At 45.4% G+C, this 17002-nt stretch overlaps 1 protein-coding gene across 2 annotated transcripts in view; it reads right to left on the bottom strand.

Annotated features, from left to right (window-relative positions):
• PRRG4 (proline rich and Gla domain 4) overlaps positions 1-17002 on the bottom strand; it is a 267339-nt gene that overhangs the window by 67654 nt on the left and 182683 nt on the right. For both annotated transcript variants that reach the window (XM_077288094.1, XM_077288095.1), the window contains exons 3-4: positions 4689-4852; positions 2071-2113 (exon numbers count right to left, since the gene is read on the bottom strand). In XM_077288094.1, the coding sequence (XP_077144209.1) occupies positions 2071-2113; positions 4689-4852 (207 nt within the window). The remainder of the gene's footprint in view (positions 1-2070; positions 2114-4688; positions 4853-17002) is intronic.

The raw sequence follows: 17002 nt of genomic DNA, 5'->3' as shown, positions 1-17002 counted from the left end.
CTTGCAGAAATTTCCTGAAGAAAACCGGAAATTTTCTGCAAGAAATCCGCATTTTTTTTTTTGCGTTTTTTTTTCCATTTTTTTCGCGTTTTTTTTAGTATTCTGCAAGCGTAATTAGCTTGCAGAATGCTAAAGTTTTCCAAGCGATCTGTAGCATCGCTTGGAAAACTGACTGACAGGTTGGTCACACTTGTCAAACATAGTGTTTGACAAGTGTGACCAACTTTTTACTATAGATGCTGCTTATGCAGCATCTATAGTAAAAGATAGAATGTTTAAAAATAATTTAAAAAATTAAAAAAATGCTTATACTCACCCAGACATCTCATCAGCGGCGTCCGTTCCTCTTCCTATAGCTGGTGTGTGCGCGCAGGACCTTCCATGACGTCGCGGTCATGTGAGCGGTCACGTGAGCGGTCACATGACCGCTCACGACCAATCACAAGACAGTGAAGTCATCGGCAGGTCCTTCACCGCACACCAGCTACAGAAACCGAAGCGGCAGCATGCAGCTGAGAGGCGGGAAGACATCGAGGGTGAGTATAGGACTATTTTTTATTTTAATTCTTTTTTTTTTTACCAATTATATGGTGCCCAGTCCGTGGAGGAGAGTCTCCTCTCCTCCACCCTGGGTACCAACCGCATATAATCTGCTTACTTCCCGCATGGTGTGCACAGCCCCGTGCGGGAAGTAAGCAGATCAATGCACTCCTAGGTGTGTGGAATCCCCGCAATTCCGCATTTTTAATGAACATGTTGCTTCTTTTTCCGCGATGCGATTTTTTCGCGGAAAAAATCGCAACATTTGCACAAAAAATGCGGAATACACTGTAAATAATAGGAGGCATATGTTAGCGTTTTTTTCGCGTTTTTATCATGTTTTTATAGCGAAAAAACGCGAAAAAACCGCTAAAAATCCTGAACGTGTGCACATGGCCTCAAGTCCTTTATTTTAAATAAAAAAAATACAGTGTGTTTATTTACAATATAACCATAGGATTAGTAATGGAGAGGCGTCTTATAGACGCCTCTCCATTACTAAGCCGTGGGCTTGATGTCACCTGACCAAACAAAGGTGACAACAACCCCCACAAATATTAACCCCACTTGCCATCAAGCAAGTGGGAAGAGACGGGCAAAGAGACAGAATTGGTGCATTTAATAGATGCATCTTTTCTGGTGTGGCTGCAGGCTGCTATTTTTAGGTTGGGGGGCCAATATCCATGGCCCCTTACAGACTGAGAATACTAGCCCCAGCTGTCAGCTTTAGATGGTCTAGTTTTCAAAAATGGGGGGGGAACGCACGCCATTTTTAAATAAATTGTATTTTATATTATTGATTATATTATTAAATAGGTTTTTAAAATGGCTTGGGACCCCTCTATTCTGGATAACCAGCCTTGCTAAAGCTGACAGCTTTTTTTAGCGACAGCAGGTCACAGCTGCAGGCTCGTTCTGTCACCTGACAGCATGGGAACCACAGCACTCTGACCAGTGGTAATGATCTTACCACTGATCAGAGCCACCGGTGTTTCTCGTGCTGTCATGCAAGAAACACCCCATGTTCGGGGTGCCAAGCCCGAAGAGTAACATGGGTAACACTGTCCGTGCCCAAACAGTAGGTGTTTCGTACTGATCCCAAACTTTACTGTTCAGGTTCACCCATCTCTATATATCGTGCCAATATATTCCGCACTTCTTTACAAAGAAGTAGAGAAATACAGTATATAGACAATAAATTCAATACAAGGTAAAACAGTATAAACCGTTGCAAGAGGAGTGAGAGCCCTGCTCGCATACTTACAATCTACAAGATGGATGGGTGGATGGGTGGATAGATGGATGAATGAATGGATGGATGGTTGGATGGATTGGTGGGTGGATCAGTGGATGGATGAATGGAGTAGATAGTTCCAGAAAATGTTCTTATACCCAATTTAATTGAAAATTCCACATGCTCAACAACTAATGTGCCCCAAACCCCACACAGTATCACATCCAGGTAACATCCAATATAGCTATAGAATTTCACATAGTACTATACATTTTTAAAAACATGCTTGTCTTCACCTTCATTTGACAATCTCTTAGAGTAGTCCTTCCAGAATGCGGTCTAAAGAAATAATAAAAAATTTGAAAATTTTACATGTGAGTCTTAAACAGTCCATTTAAAGCATATTTGTATAAATACTCTTAAAAAGCACTGCAGCCTTGCAGCACTGGTGTCCTGGGTTCAAATCCCACTGAGAACTGCATCTGCAAGGAGTTTCCTCCCACACTCCAAAGACATACTGATAGGGAATTTAGATTGTGAGCCCCAATGGGCACAGCGATGATGATGTCTGTAAAGCGCTGTGCAATTAATGGCGCTATATAAGCAGGTAGAAATCTACTATATAATTGTCTAAGGGTCACTTCCGTCTTTCTGTCTGTCTTTCTGATTGTCTGTCTGTAACGGAAATCCCAAGTCGCTGATTGGTCGTGGCAAAACAGCCACGACCAATCAGCGATGGGCACAGTCCGGCGGCAAAATGGCCCCTCCTTACTCTCCGCAGTCAGTGCCCGGCACCCGCTCCATACTCCCCTCCAGTCACTGCTCACACAGGGTTAATGACAGTGGTAACAGACCGCGTAATGCCGTGGGTAACGCACTCCGTTATCGCTGCTATAAATCCTGTGTGACCAACTTTTTACTATTGATGCTGCCTATGCAGCATCAATAGTAAAAAGATTTAATGTTAAAAGTAATTAAAAAAAAAAATAGTTATATACTCACCGTCCGTCAGCCCCTGGATCAGGAACAGGCCTTTCCCGCTCCTCGCGACGTTCCGGTGACCGCTCCATGCATTACGATCTCGCGAAATGATGACGTAGCAGTCTCGTGAGACCGTTACGTCATCATCTCGCGAGACCGCAATGCACTCTTGGGACCCGAGTGCGCGAGGAGCATCGGTAAACGCTTCGCCTGGATCCGGGGCCAACGGAAGGTGAGTATATAACAATTTTTTATTTTAATTCTTTTTTTTTAACAGGGATATGGTGCCCACATTGCTATATACTATATGGGCTGTGCATTATACTACGTGGGCTGTGGAATATACTACGTGGGCTGTGCAATATACTACGTGGGCTGTGCAATATACTACGTGGGCTGTGCAATATACTATGTGGGTTGTGCTATATTCTATGTGGGCTGTGCAATATACTACGTGGGCTGTGCAATAAACTACGTGGGCTGTGCTATATACTACGTGGGCTGTGCTATATACTACGTGGGCTGTGCAATATACTACGTGGGCTGTGCAATATACTACGTGGGCTGTGCAATATACTACGTGGCCTGTGCAATATACTGCGTGGGCTGTGCTATATACTACATGGGCTTTGCTATATACTACGTGGCTGTGCTATACACTACATGGGCTGTTATATACTATGTGGGCTGTGCTATATACTATGTGGGCTGTGCTATATACTACATGGGCAGTGTTATACACTACGTGGGCTGTTATATACTATGTGGGCTGTGTTATACACTACGTGGGCTGTGCTATATACTACGTGGCTGTGCTATACACTACATGGGCTGTTATATACTACGTGGGCTGTGCTATATACTATGTGGGCTGTGCTATATACTACATGGGCAGTGTTATACACTACGTGGGCTGTTATATACTATGTGGGCTGTGTTATACACTACGTGGGCTGTGCTGTGTTATACACTACGTGGGCTGTGTTATATACTGCGTGCGTGGGCTGTTATAAACTACGTGGCTGTGTTGTATGCTATGTGGGCTGTTATACACTCCATGGGCTGTGATATATACTACGTGGCTATGCTATGTACTACGTGGCTGTGCTATTTACTACGTGGGCTGTTATATACTACGTGGCTGTGCTATATACTACATGGCCGGCCGCGAACAATCAGCGACAGGCGCAGTCCGGCTGCGAATTGGCGCGGGATTTGAACCACGCTTCGCTAATTGGTCGCGGTTGGCCGAATCCTGTGTATTCAATGTATTATTCTAAAATCTTCATAAATAAACTACATACATATTCTAGAATACCCGATGCGTTAGAATCAGGCTACCATCTAGTAATAAAATAATAATAATAATAATAATAATAATAATAATAAAAAGCAATCTCACTATTTTATGGTTTGCATGTAGACATAATATATAAATCTCAGTGACTTTGTAAATATTGTTATTTTATATTTATCCTGAGAATTCTGGGAGATTTGAAAATAGAGTTCAGATGTGTATACGTAATAAGGTATTTTCATGATACATTACATTATAAATTATCCGAACCTCCATAAGGGGCATGAAAGAGAGAGAGGGCACATTCAGATGCTCAGTATTTTATCTCCGTATTTATAATCCAAAACCAGGAGAGGAACAATCAGAGGAAAAGTATAATAGAAACACGTCACCAATTCTGTATTTATCACCCACTCCCGGTTTTGGCTTACAAATATTGAGGTAAAATACTGACCAAATACTGATAGTGTGAATGTGGCCTAAGGCTGGTTCCCCCAGTGGAATCAGGGATGTAGTCAACCTACTGTAACCTCCTCTCCCATTATTTATTGAGGCCATAAGAGATGTGTGGTCCATGTTAATGGTCTTATCATACATATTATGAGTGAAACATAACAGAATGGTTTAATAAATTACCACTGAACTGTCATCTTCAAAAATCTCCCTGGCTTCTTCATAGTTGCATTGTTCCTCATAGCATTCTCTTTCCAGATTTCCAATGGTGAACATCTCAAAGTCAAACTGGTTGTAGTGCAGTCTGCGACCCAAGAAGCTGCTGGCATCCTCCCCACTTCTAAACACTAAAATGTACAGAAGCATGTAGTCTGTAAATGCCATCCATATATATGCGCAGCTGCAATTAGATTGTCTGGATCATCTGATGTCAAGGCTGCCTCACAGTTTACAGTTCACACTTCAGTTTTGCACCTTAATGGATGAAGGAAGGAACACCACATCAAATCCCTGTCATGGCCAGCCCAATCTCCAGATCTGAATCCCATTGAAAACCTCTGGAGTGTAATCAAGAGGAAGAAGGATAGTAACAAGCCATCAAACAAAAAAGAACTGCTTACATTTTTGTACCAGGAGTGGCATAAGGTCACCCAAAAAGCAGTGTGAAAGACTGGTGGAAAGCATGCCAAGACGCATGAAAGCTGTGACTAAAAATCTTCCTGAGTTAAAACATTAGTATTGCTGTTTCTAAATGATTATGAACTTGTTTTTTTTTGCATTATTTGATGTCTGCAAGCAATGCATTTTTTGTTATTTTGACCATTTCTCAATTTCAGAAAAGAAATACAAAATGTATTGCTTGGAACTTCGGAGACATGTTGTCAGTATTTTATAAAATAAAAGAACAATTTACATTTTACTCAAAAATATACCTATAAAGAGAAAAATCAGACAAACTGAAAAATTTGCAGTGGTCTCTGAATTTTTGCCAGAGCTGTATATATATATATATGTCTGTAAAATGCAATGTGTGCATATGTACAGTATATCACAAAAGTGAATACACCCCTCACATTTTTGTAAATGTTTTATTATATCTTTTCATGGGACAACACTGACGATATGACACTTTGATACAATGTAAAATAGTCAGTGTACAGCTTGTATAGCAGCGTAAGTTTGGTGTACCCTCTAAATAACTCAACACACAGCCATTAATGTCTAAACTGCTGGCAGCAAAACTGAGTACACCCCTAAGCGAAAATGGCCAAATTGTGCCCAATTAGCAATTTTTCCTCCCCTGTGCCATGTGACTCATTCGTGTTACAAGATCTCAGGTGAGACTGGGGAGCAGGTGTGTTAAATTTAATGTTATCGCTCTCACACTCTCTCATACTGGTCACTGGAAGTTCAAAATGGCACCTCACGGCAACAAACTCTCTAAAGATCTGAAAAAAGAATTGTTGCTCTGCATAAAGATGGCGTAGGCTATAAGAAGATTGCCAACACCCTGAAACTGAGCTACAGCATGGTGACCAAGACCATACATCAGTTTAACAATACAGGTTCCACAGCTTCGCCATGGTCGATCAAAGAAGTTAAGTGCACGTGCTCAACATCATATACAGATGTTGTCTTTTCAAACTAGACATAATAGTGCTGCTAGCATTCTTGCAGAGGTTAAAGGGATTGTGGGGTCAGCCTGTCAGTGCTCAGACCACACAGTCGCACACTGCATAAAACTGGTTTGCATGACTCTCGTCTCAGAAGTAAGCCTCTTCTAAAAATGATGCACAAGAAAGCCTGCAAGCAGTTTGCTGAAAACAATCAGACTAAGAACGAATTACTGGAAACATGTGATGTGGTGCAAGCAGTTTGCTGAAAACAAACAGACTAAGAACATTAATTACTGGAAACATGTGATGTGGTGTGGTGAGACCAAGATAAACTTATTTGGTTCAGATATTGTCAAGCGTGTGTGGCATCAACCAGGAGAGGAGGACAAAGACAACTGTGTCTTGCCTACAGTCAAGCATGGTAGTAGGAGTGTCATGGGTTGGGGCTGCATGAGTGCTGCGGGCTGTGGGGAGCTACAGTTCATTGAGGAAACCATGAATGGCAACTTGTACTGTGACATACTGCAGAAGAGCATGATCTCTTCTCTTCGGAAACTGTGCCGCAGGGCAGTATTCCAACATAATAACAACCACAAACACACCTCGAAGACAACAACTGCTGTGCTAAAGAAACTGAGGATAAAGGTGATGGACTGGCCAAGCATGTCCCAAGAGCTATATTCTATTGAGCATATGTAAGGCATCTTCAAACTGCATGTGGAGGAGCGCTAGGTCTCTAACTTCCACCAGTTCCGTGATGTTGTCAAGGAGGTCAGGCTCCATAAGAGTGGCTCTTTAAGTGTGCATCAGAAATATGCCAGAAATGGACCAGAAGTGAACAGAAGGTACGAGTAACCACTGTTATTAAATGTACTTAGTTTTTCTTTTTACCCACACTTACTCTCACCATGTGTCATGTTGGACGCTGTTCATACTAAGGCGTCCGACAGACAGCGGTAATTCCGCTTTTGTCCACTATGCGCTCAGTGGCGTCGGCTAGTTTTTATCTAGCTGGTCCGGGGTTAATATAGCTGGTGCTCGGATTGGAGGCTGGGTCACGCCCACTGCCTTTAAATAGTTCTTCTGAACATTGGGTGTCGCCGATTATAGCTTCTGTCTTGTGCTTGGTTATCTCGGTCTGGAGTGGTGGTCTAGGAGAAGGAGTATCGTATCTGGTGGTGTATTTCCCTTTGTCGTATTTTCTCCTTCCTTTATTTGTATTTGTTTTGCCCTGTGCACTTATAGTGTATTCCTGTGTGACTGCGGCGTGGTGTATATTTTCGGTTATCCTTGTCTGTGCTAACTGTGGGTATTGGTGTGTGGTCTCGTCACTGGGTGGTGGGTGGAGGTTTCAGCCTAGGGTTGAAATAGGAGACAGGGTGAGGGTGGAGGCCCAGACATGCACACCATCAGTGTAAACTCTGGGAGAGGGTCAGTCAGGGTTTCCCAGAGTTGAGGGAGATCGCAGGGGCCTGGGTTATTAGCTCTTGCCTACCTAGGCTTCCCGTGACATTATAATCGGCCAATATTATTTGAATTCCATGGATCCCATGACTTCCATAACCCACCAGTTGGAGGCGCTGTCCCTACAGGTCACTGAGTTGAGGGGGGCAGTGCAGCAACAGGGACAAGCAGTATCTAATGTGCAAACTGGAGCGGCAGGTAAAGTTGCTGAGCCTAAGTTTCCTTTGCCTGAAAGGTTTGCTGGGGAACGCAGTAAATTTGTTGCTTTTCGTGAAGCTTGCAAACTTTATTTTCGTATGCGCCCGATCTCCTCAGGTAATGAGGCTCAGCGTGTGGGCCTGGTGTTGTCATTACTAAATGGGGATCCTCAAGCATGGGCGTTTTCTTTGCCTTCTGATTCTGCTGCATTTAACTCAGTGGAGAGTTTTTTTTCTGCTCTTGGACACATTAACGATGATCCTGACAGAATGGCTCTAGCAGAATCTAAGATACGCGCTATTCGCCAGGGGGAGCGTGTTGCAGAGGATTACTGTTCTGAATTTCGCCGCTGGGCGGTCGACACACAGTGGAATGATCCCGCGCTGCGGAGTCAGTTTATTCATGGGGTTTCTGGAAGGGTTAAAAAAGCCCTCCTGATGTACGAGACTCCTGCTTCTCTAGATTCCGCTATGAGTCTTGTTGTCCGCATTGATCGCCGTTTGCGTCAGGGGGAGCATGAGACATCGCCTATGGGAGAGGGTTTAGGTTCACGTGAGTTGGCTGCAGGTGAGCTCACAGAGTCTATGCAAATCGCAGGGGTGTCACATGTTAAGCATTGAGCCCCTGTGCTCAAGAAGCAGGGAGCCTGTTTTTACTGTGGTAAAACTGGTCATTTTGTTAACATTTGTCCTCTGCTGTCTAAGAAAAACACAACGGCAGAAAACGTCTAAGCTCAGAGTGTGTGGAGGAGACCAATCTAAGCTTATGCATATCCTCCATGGTGGTTTCTCAATGCATGCTTCCTGCCAAAATTATTGTCGCTGGCAGAGAGCTGCCAATCACTGTTTTTGTGGATAGTGGTTCTGCCACAAATCTCATTGATGAGGAGTTTGCGCGCACAGCCGGTTTTAGGATCGAAAAACTGCCTCATGCTATCCGCGTGGTCACCATCAACGCTGCTCCTCTCTCACAGGGGGAGATTACTGAGTTTGTGGCTGAGGTGAAACTCCACATTGGGGTTCTACATTTCGAGTAGGTTACATGTAAGGTGCTCAGGAATCTTCCTGCACAGGTGGTTTGGGGTTTTCCATGGTTGTCTATGCACAACCCGGTTATTGACTGGAAAACTCAGGACATAATTCAGTGGAGCGAATTCTGCCAGGAGAATTGCCTGGCCACATGTGTGTCTGCTGTGACTTCAAGCGTTCCTGAGTCACTTCTGGATTTTGCGGATGTGTTCTCTGAGAAGGGTTGTTCAGAGTTGCCACCACATCGCCCCTATGACTGTACTATCAGGTTTAAACCAGGGGCCAAATTGCCTAAAGCAAGGATGTTTAACATCTCCGGTCCGGAGAGACAAGCGTTAAAGGATTACATTGCTGAAAGTTTGAGCAAAGGGCACATCAGGCCTTCATCCTCGCCTGTGGCAGCGGGGTTCTTCTCGTAAAGAAGAAAGATGGCGGACTACGCAAATGTCTGGATTTCAGGGAGTTAAACCAGATTAGGGTTCGTGATCCATACCCTATGCCACTGATACCAGATTTGTTCAACCAGGTGGCAGGTGCTAAGTGGTTTACCAAGCTTGACCTCAGGGGGGCGTACAACCTCATAAGAGTCCATCAAGGTGATGAGTGGAAGACGGCTTTTAATACCCCTGAGGGTCATTTTGAAAATTTGGTGATGCCATTTGGGTTGACAAACGCACCTGCAGTGTTTCAACATTTCATAAATGATGTGTTCTCGCATGTTTTGGGGAAATTCGTTATTGTGTACCTAGATGACATTCTCATATATTCTTGCGACCGTGATACTCATTTAGATCATGTCAGGCAGGTGTTACAGCTTCTCAGAGAGAATAAGCTCTATGCAAAACTTGAGAAATGTGTATTTTCGGTTCAGGAGTTGCCTTTCTTGCGTTATATTGTGTCTGCTTCTGGGTTTAAAATGGACGCCGCTAAGGTGCAAGTGGTGTTGCGTTGGGAACGGCCTGATAACCTAAAAGCACTTCAGTGGTTCCTTGGGTTTTCTAACTACTATAGGAAGTTTATCAAAGATTTTTCTATCATTGCTAAACCGCTAACTGACATGACTAAAAAGGGTACCAATTTCTCCGTTTGGCCTGAGGCTGCTGTGCGCGCATTTGAATTTCTTAAGAACAGATTTGTTTCGGCCCCCATTCTTGTGCAGCCAGACGTATCGAAACCTTTTGTCATGGAAGTCGATGCATCGGAGGTTGGTGTGGGGGCGGTGTTGTCACAAGGCTCATCCTTGAGCAATTTGCGTCCTTGCGCCTATTTCTCCAAGAAACTGTCGTCTGCCGAACGTAACTACAATATCGGCAACAGGGAATTGTTGGCTATCAAGTTGGCCTTTGAGGAATGGCGACACTTCTTGGAGGGGTCGGGTCATCAGGTTACTGTTATTACCGACCATAAGAATTTGCTTTATTTGGAGTCTGCCAAGCGTCTGTCCCCCAGGCAGGCTCGCTGGGCATTGTTTTTCACGCGGTTCAACTTTGTTGTTACTTACAGACCTGGGTCTAAAAATACTAAGGCAGACGCTCTGTCCAGGTGTTTTCCGGGGGGAGAACCTCGGGAAGATCCGGTACCCATCCTCCAAAAAGGTGTTGTGGTTTCGGCTCTCACAACCGAGGTTGAGGCTGAGATTGCCGAGGCCCAGGAGGAGGTACCATCTGAGCTTCCCATCAACAAATCGTTTGTACCGCTTCATCTCCGCTTAAAGGTTTTGGTGGAGCATCATGATGCTGTCCTGGCTGGCCACCCAGGGGTCAGGGGTACTTTGGAGTCGGTGTCACGTCGGTTTTGGTGGCCCAAAATCCGACAGGACGTGGTCTCATACGTGTCAGCTTGCACCACGTGTGCTAGGGCTAAGACGCCCTGTTCCCGTCCTGTTGGCACACTACTTCCTCTCGAGGTACCTAGTAAGCCATGGACGGAGATCTCCATGGATTTTATCACTGACTTGCCCTCCTCAGCCAGGAACACGGTGATTTTGGTGATTGTTGATCGGTTCTCAAAAATGTTGCACTTTGTGTCTTTGCCTTCGTTGCCTAACGCTAAGACTCTGGCTTAGGTATTTGTGCAGGAGGTGGTCAGACTTCATTGGGTTCCGTCTGGCATCGTGTCTGATAGGGGTACTCAGTTTGTGGCAAAATTTTGGAAAGCGTTTTGCTCACGGCTGGGGATCAAGTTGTCTCATTCTTCGGCGTTTCATCCTCAGTCAAATGGTCAGACCGAGCGTATGAACCAAAATTTGGAGCAGTACTTACGCTGCTTTGTTTCTGATAACCAGGAGGAGTGGTCGACGTTCCTTCCTTTGGCTGAGTTTGCCATCAATAATCACCGCCAGGAGTCTTCTGGGGAGTCTCCGTTTTTTTTGTGTTTACGGGCTACATCCTCAATTTTGTACTTTGAGTCAGGGGGGCTCTTCCGGCGTTCCGGAGGAAGACCAGTTAGGAGCACAACTGTCATCAGTCTGGAGGAGAGTTAAACAGCGCTTGCTGAGTGTGGGTGCTAGGTACAAACGTGTGGCTGACAGTAGGCGTGTGCCAGGTCCGGACCTGAGTGTGGATGACTGGGTGTGGTTATCCACAAAAAACATAAGACTCAAAATACCATCCCTTAAATTGGGTCCTAGGTTTATTGGTCCATTTAGGGTCACCGCCGTCATTAACCCAGTAGCGTACCGATTGGAGCTTCCTACGGTGTATAAGATACACAACGTGTTCCACAGATCTCTTTTAAAGAAGGTGGTGGGTTCCGTGGACGCGGCGCCTATGCCACCTCCAGTCTTGGTGGATGGTAATTTGGAATTTGAAGTCTCCAAGGTGGTTGACTCTCGTGTAGTGTGCCGCACTTTACAGTACTTGGTACACTGGCATGGTTATGGGCCTGAGAAGAGGTCTTGGGTTCCAGCCTCGGACATTCATGCAGATCGGCTGGTCAGTATGTTTCACCGCCACCATCCGGACAAGCCAGGTCCTATAAGTCGTGAGGGCCCTGGGGTCCCTCGTAGAAGGCGGGGTACTGTCATGTTGGACGCTGTTCATACTAAGGCGTCCGACAGACAGCGGTAATTCCGCTTTTGTCCACTATGCGCTCAGTGGCGTCAGCTAGTTTTTATCTAGCTGGTCCGGGGTTAATTTAGCTGGTGCTCGGATTGGAGGCTGGGTCACGCCCACTGCCTTTAAATAGTTCTTCTGAACATTGGGCGTCGCCGATTATAGCTTCTGTCTTGTGCTTGGTTATCTCGGTCTGGAGTGGTGGTCTAGGAGAAGGAGTATCGTATCTGGTGGTGTATTTCCCTTTGTCGTATTTTCTCCTTCCTTTATTTGTATTTGTTTTGCCCTGTGCACTTATAGTGTATTCCTGTGTGACTGCGGCGTGGTGTATATTTTCTGTTATCCTTGTCTGTGCTAACTGTGGGTATTGGTGTGTGGTCTCGTCACTGGGTGGTGGGTGGAGGTTTCAGCCTAGGGTTGAAACAGGAGACAGGGTGAGGGTGGAGGCCCAGACATGCACACCATCAGTGTAAACTCTGGGAGAGGGTCAGTCAGGGTTTCCCAGAGTTGAGGGAGATTGCAGGGGCCTGGGTTATTAGCTTTTGCCTACCTAGGCTTCCCGTGACACCATGCTTACCTATGCCCTTACAGTTTTTGCTCCACTAATTCTCACTCTTCTTCGCCATCGCCAAATCCAGCTGACCTCCTCTGCCAACCTGTTCCTCAACTTCAGATCTCTCCTACTAAAACATAACACAGGCCGGTCACTCTCCTTCTCCCACCTGCTCTTCATCTCTCTGCTTCTCCTCACTGCTGGTGACATATCTCCCAATCCTGGGCCCCCCACAGCTGATACTTCCCATTAATTCACGTTCCTATCGCTCCCTACCTAATATAAACTACCAAAAGCTTTCATACCTAAAACCCATGTCATTGATGCTAACCTGTTGTGAAATTGGATTCTGGGCTCCCCCGGTGGCCACTTGTGGAATTGAACTTGTGTGCATCATCCCCTCTGTTTACCTGCTCCTATCAGGATGTGGGAGTCGCTATATAACCTTGCTCCTCTGTCAGTTTCATGCCGGTCAACAATGTAATCAGAAGCCTTTCTGTGCATGTTCCTGCTACCAGACAACTCCCAGCTAAGTTGGACTTTGGTCCTTGTGTGTTTTTGCATTTTGTTCCTGTTCACAGCTGCTGTTTCGTTACTGTGTCTGGAAAGCTCTAGTGATCGGAAATTGCCACTCTGGTGTTATGAGTTAATGCTAGAGTCTTAAAGTAATTTCTGGATGGTGTTTTGATAGGGTTTTCTGCTGACCATGAAAGTGCCCTTTCTGTCTTCCTGCTATCTAGTAAGCGGACCTCGATTTTGCTAAACCTATTTTCATACTACGTTTGTCATTTCATCTAAAATCACCGCCAATATATGTGGGGGCCTCTGTCTGCCTTTTGGGAAAATTTCTCTAGAGGTGAGCCAGGACTGTATTTTCCTCTGCTAGGATTAGGTAGTCCTCCGGCTGGCGCTGGGCATCTAGGGATAAAAAAACGTAGGCATGCTACCCGGCCACTTCTAGTTGTGCGGCAGGTTTAGTTCATGGTCAGTATAGTTTCCATCTTCCAAGAGCTAGTTCTCATATATGCTGGGCTATGTTCTCTCGCCATTGAGAATCATGACAGTTTGACCGGCCCAAAAAAGGGTTAAATTACTGGCTGAGAAAGGAGAGAAAAAAGAAGTCTGCTACAATTTTTTTTTTTTTTTCCTCTAGTTCTGAGTGTGCTCTTAATTGAATCACTTGCTAGTCTGCCTATACTGCAGCCTTCCTTTCTTTCTCTCCTTCTAATCCTTGAATGGCTCTGTGTTCACCTGTTTGAAATGGATCTTCAGAGTGTAGCTACAGGTTTGAATAATCTCGCCACAAAGGTACAAAATTTGCAAGATTTTGTTGTTCATGCACCTATGTCTGAGCCTAGAATTCCTTTGCCTGAATTCTTCTCGGGGAATAGATCTCACTTTCAAAATTTTAAAAATAATTGCAAATTGTTTTTGTCCCTGAAGTCTCGCTCTGCCGGAGACCCTGCACAGCAGGTCAGGATTGTAATTTCCTTGCTCCGGGGCGACCCTCAAGACTGGGCTTTTGCATTGGCACCAGGGGATCCTGCGTTGCTCAATGTGGATGCGTTTTTTCTGGCCTTGGGGTTGCTTTATGAGGAACCTCATTTAGAGCTTCAGGCGGAAAAGGCCTTGATGTCCTTGTCTCAGGGGCAAGATGAAGCTGAAATATACTGCCAAAAATTCCGCAAATGGTCTGTGCTTACTCAGTGGAATGAGTGCGCCCTGGCGGCGATTTTCAGAGAAGGTCTCTCTGATGCCATTAAGGATGTTATGGTGGGGTTCCCTGAGCCTGCGGGTCTGAATGAGTCCATGACGATGGCTATTCAGATCGATAGGCGTCTGCGGGAGCGCAAACCTGTGCACCATTTGGCGGTGTCTACTGAGAAAACGCCAGAAAATATGCAATGTGATAGAATTCTGTCCAGAAGCGAGCGGCAGAATTTTAGACGAAAAAATGGGTTGTGCTTCTATTGTGGTGATTCTACTCATGTTATATCAGCATGCTTTAAGCGTACTAAGAAGCCTGACAAGTCTGTTTCAATTAGCACTTTACAGTCTAAGTTTATTCTATCTGTGACCCTGATTTGTTCTTTGTCATCTATTACCGCGGACGCCTATGTCGACTCTGGCGCTGCTTTGAGTCTTATGGATTGGTCCTTTGCCAAACGCTGCGGGTATGATTTGGAGCCATTGGAGGCTCCGATACCTCTGAAAGGGATTGACTCCACCCCATTGGCTAGTAATAAACCACAATACTGGACACAAGTGACTATGCGTGTTAATCCGGATCACCAGGAGGTTATTCGCTTTCTGGTGCTGTATAATCTACATGATGTTTTGGTGCTGGGATTGCCATGGCTGCAATCTCATAACCCAGTCCTCGACTGGAAAGCTATGTCTGTGTTAAGCTGGGGATGTAAAGGAACTCATGGGGACGTACCTTTGGTTTCCATTTCATCATCTATTCCCTCTGAGATTCCTGATTTCTTGTCTGACTTTCGTGACGTTTTTGAAGAACCCAAGCTTGGTTCACTACCTCCGCACCGGGAGTGCGATTGTGCCATAGACTTGATCCCGGGTAGTAAATACCCTAAGGGTCGTTTATTTAATCTGTCTGTGCCTGAACACCGCTGCTATGCGAGAATATATAAAGGAGTCCTTGGAAAAGGGACATATTCGTCCTTCGTCATCTCCCTTAGGAGCCGGGTTTTTCTTTGTGTCTAAGAAAGATGGCTCTTTGAGGCCGTGTATTGATTATCGACTTTTGAATAAAATCACGGTTAAATATCAATATCCGTTACCACTGCTTACTGATTTGTTTGCTCGTATAAAGGGGGCCAAGTGGTTCTCTAAGATTGATCTCCGTGGGGCGTATAATTTGGTGCGAATCAAGCAGGGGGATGAGTGGAAAACCGCATTTAATACGCCCGAGGGCCATTTTGAGTATTTGGTGATGCCTTTTGGTCTTTCAAATGCCCCTTCAGTCTTCCAGTCCTTTATGCATGACATTTTCCGCGATTATTTGGATAAATTTATGATTGTGTATCTGGATGATGTTCTGGTTTTTTCGGATGACTGGGACTCTCATGTCCAGCAGGTCAGGAGGGTTTTTCGGGTTTTGCGGTCTAATTCCTTGTTTGTGAAGGGTTCTAAGTGTGTTTTTGGGGTTCAAAAGATTTCCTTCTTGGGATACATTTTTTCCCCCTCTTCCATCGAGATGGATCCTGTCAAGGTTCAGGCTATTCGTGATTGGACGCAACCCTCTTCTCTTAAGAGTCTTCAGAAATTTTTGGGCTTTGCTAACTTTTATCGTCGATTTATTGCTGGTTTTTCTGATGTTGTTAAACCATTGACTGATTTGACTAAGAAGGGTGCTGATGTTGCTGATTGGTCCCCTGATGCTGTGGAGGCCTTTCGGGAGCTCAAGCGCCGCTTTTCTTCCGCCCCAGTGTTGCGTCAGCCTGATGTTGCTCTTCCTTTTCAGGTTGAGGTCGACGCTTCTGAAATCGGAGCTGGGGCGGTGTTGTCGCAGAGAAGTTCCGACTGCTCCGTGATGAGACCTTGTGCTTTTTTTTCCCGTAAATTTTCGCCCGCCGAGCGGAATTATGATATTGGGAATCGGGAGCTTTTGGCCATGAAGTGGGCTTTTGAGGAGTGGCATCACTGGCTTGAGGGGGCCAGACATCAGGTGGTGGTATTGACTGACCACAAAAATTTAATTTACCTTGAGTCTGCCAGGCGCCTGAATCCTAGACAGGCGCGCTGGTCGTTGTTTTTCTCTCGGTTTAATTTTGTGGTGTCGTACCTACCGGGTTCTAAGAATGTTAAGGCGGATGCCCTTTCTAGGAGTTTTGAGCCTGACTCCCCTGGTAATTCTGAGCCCACAGGTATCCTTAAAGATGGAGTGATATTGTCTGCCGTTTCTCCAGACCTGCGGCGGGCCTTGCAGGAGTTTCAGGCGGATAGACCTGATCGTTGCCCACCTGGTAGACTGTTTGTTCCTGATGATTGGACCAGTAGAGTCATCTCTGAGGTTCATTCTTCTGCGTTGGCAGGTCATCCTGGAATCTTTGGTACCAGGGATTTGGTGGCAAGGTCCTTCTGGTGGCCTTCCCTGTCACGAAATGTGCGAGGCTTTGTGCAGTCTTGTGACGTTTGTGCTCGGGCCAAGCCTTGTTGTTCTCGGGCTAGTGGTTTGTTGTTACCCTTGCCTATCCCGAAGAGGCCTTGGACGCACATCTCGATGGATTTTATTTCGGATCTGCCTGTTTCTCAGAAGATGTCTGTCATCTGGGTGGTGTGTGACCGTTTCTCTAAGATGGTCCATCTGGTTCCCTTGCCTAAGTTGCCTTCTTCTTCCGAGTTGGTTCCTCTGTTTTTTCAAAATGTTGTTCGTTTGCATGGTATTCCGGAGAATATCGTTTCTGACAGAGGGACCCAATTCGTGTCTAGATTTTGGCGGGCATTCTGTGCTAGGATGGGCATAGATTTGTCTTTTTCGTCTGCTTTCCATCCTCAGACTAATGGCCAGACCGAGCGGACTAATCAGACCTTGGAGACATATTTGAGGTGTTCTGTGTCTGCG

The sequence above is a fragment of the Ranitomeya variabilis genome, chromosome 2, assembly GCF_051348905.1.
Source record: "Ranitomeya variabilis isolate aRanVar5 chromosome 2, aRanVar5.hap1, whole genome shotgun sequence".
Lineage (NCBI taxonomy): Eukaryota > Metazoa > Chordata > Amphibia > Anura > Dendrobatidae > Ranitomeya > Ranitomeya variabilis.
Note: the sequence above shows the minus strand (reverse complement) of the source record. Positions and strands in the feature narration are given on the sequence as shown.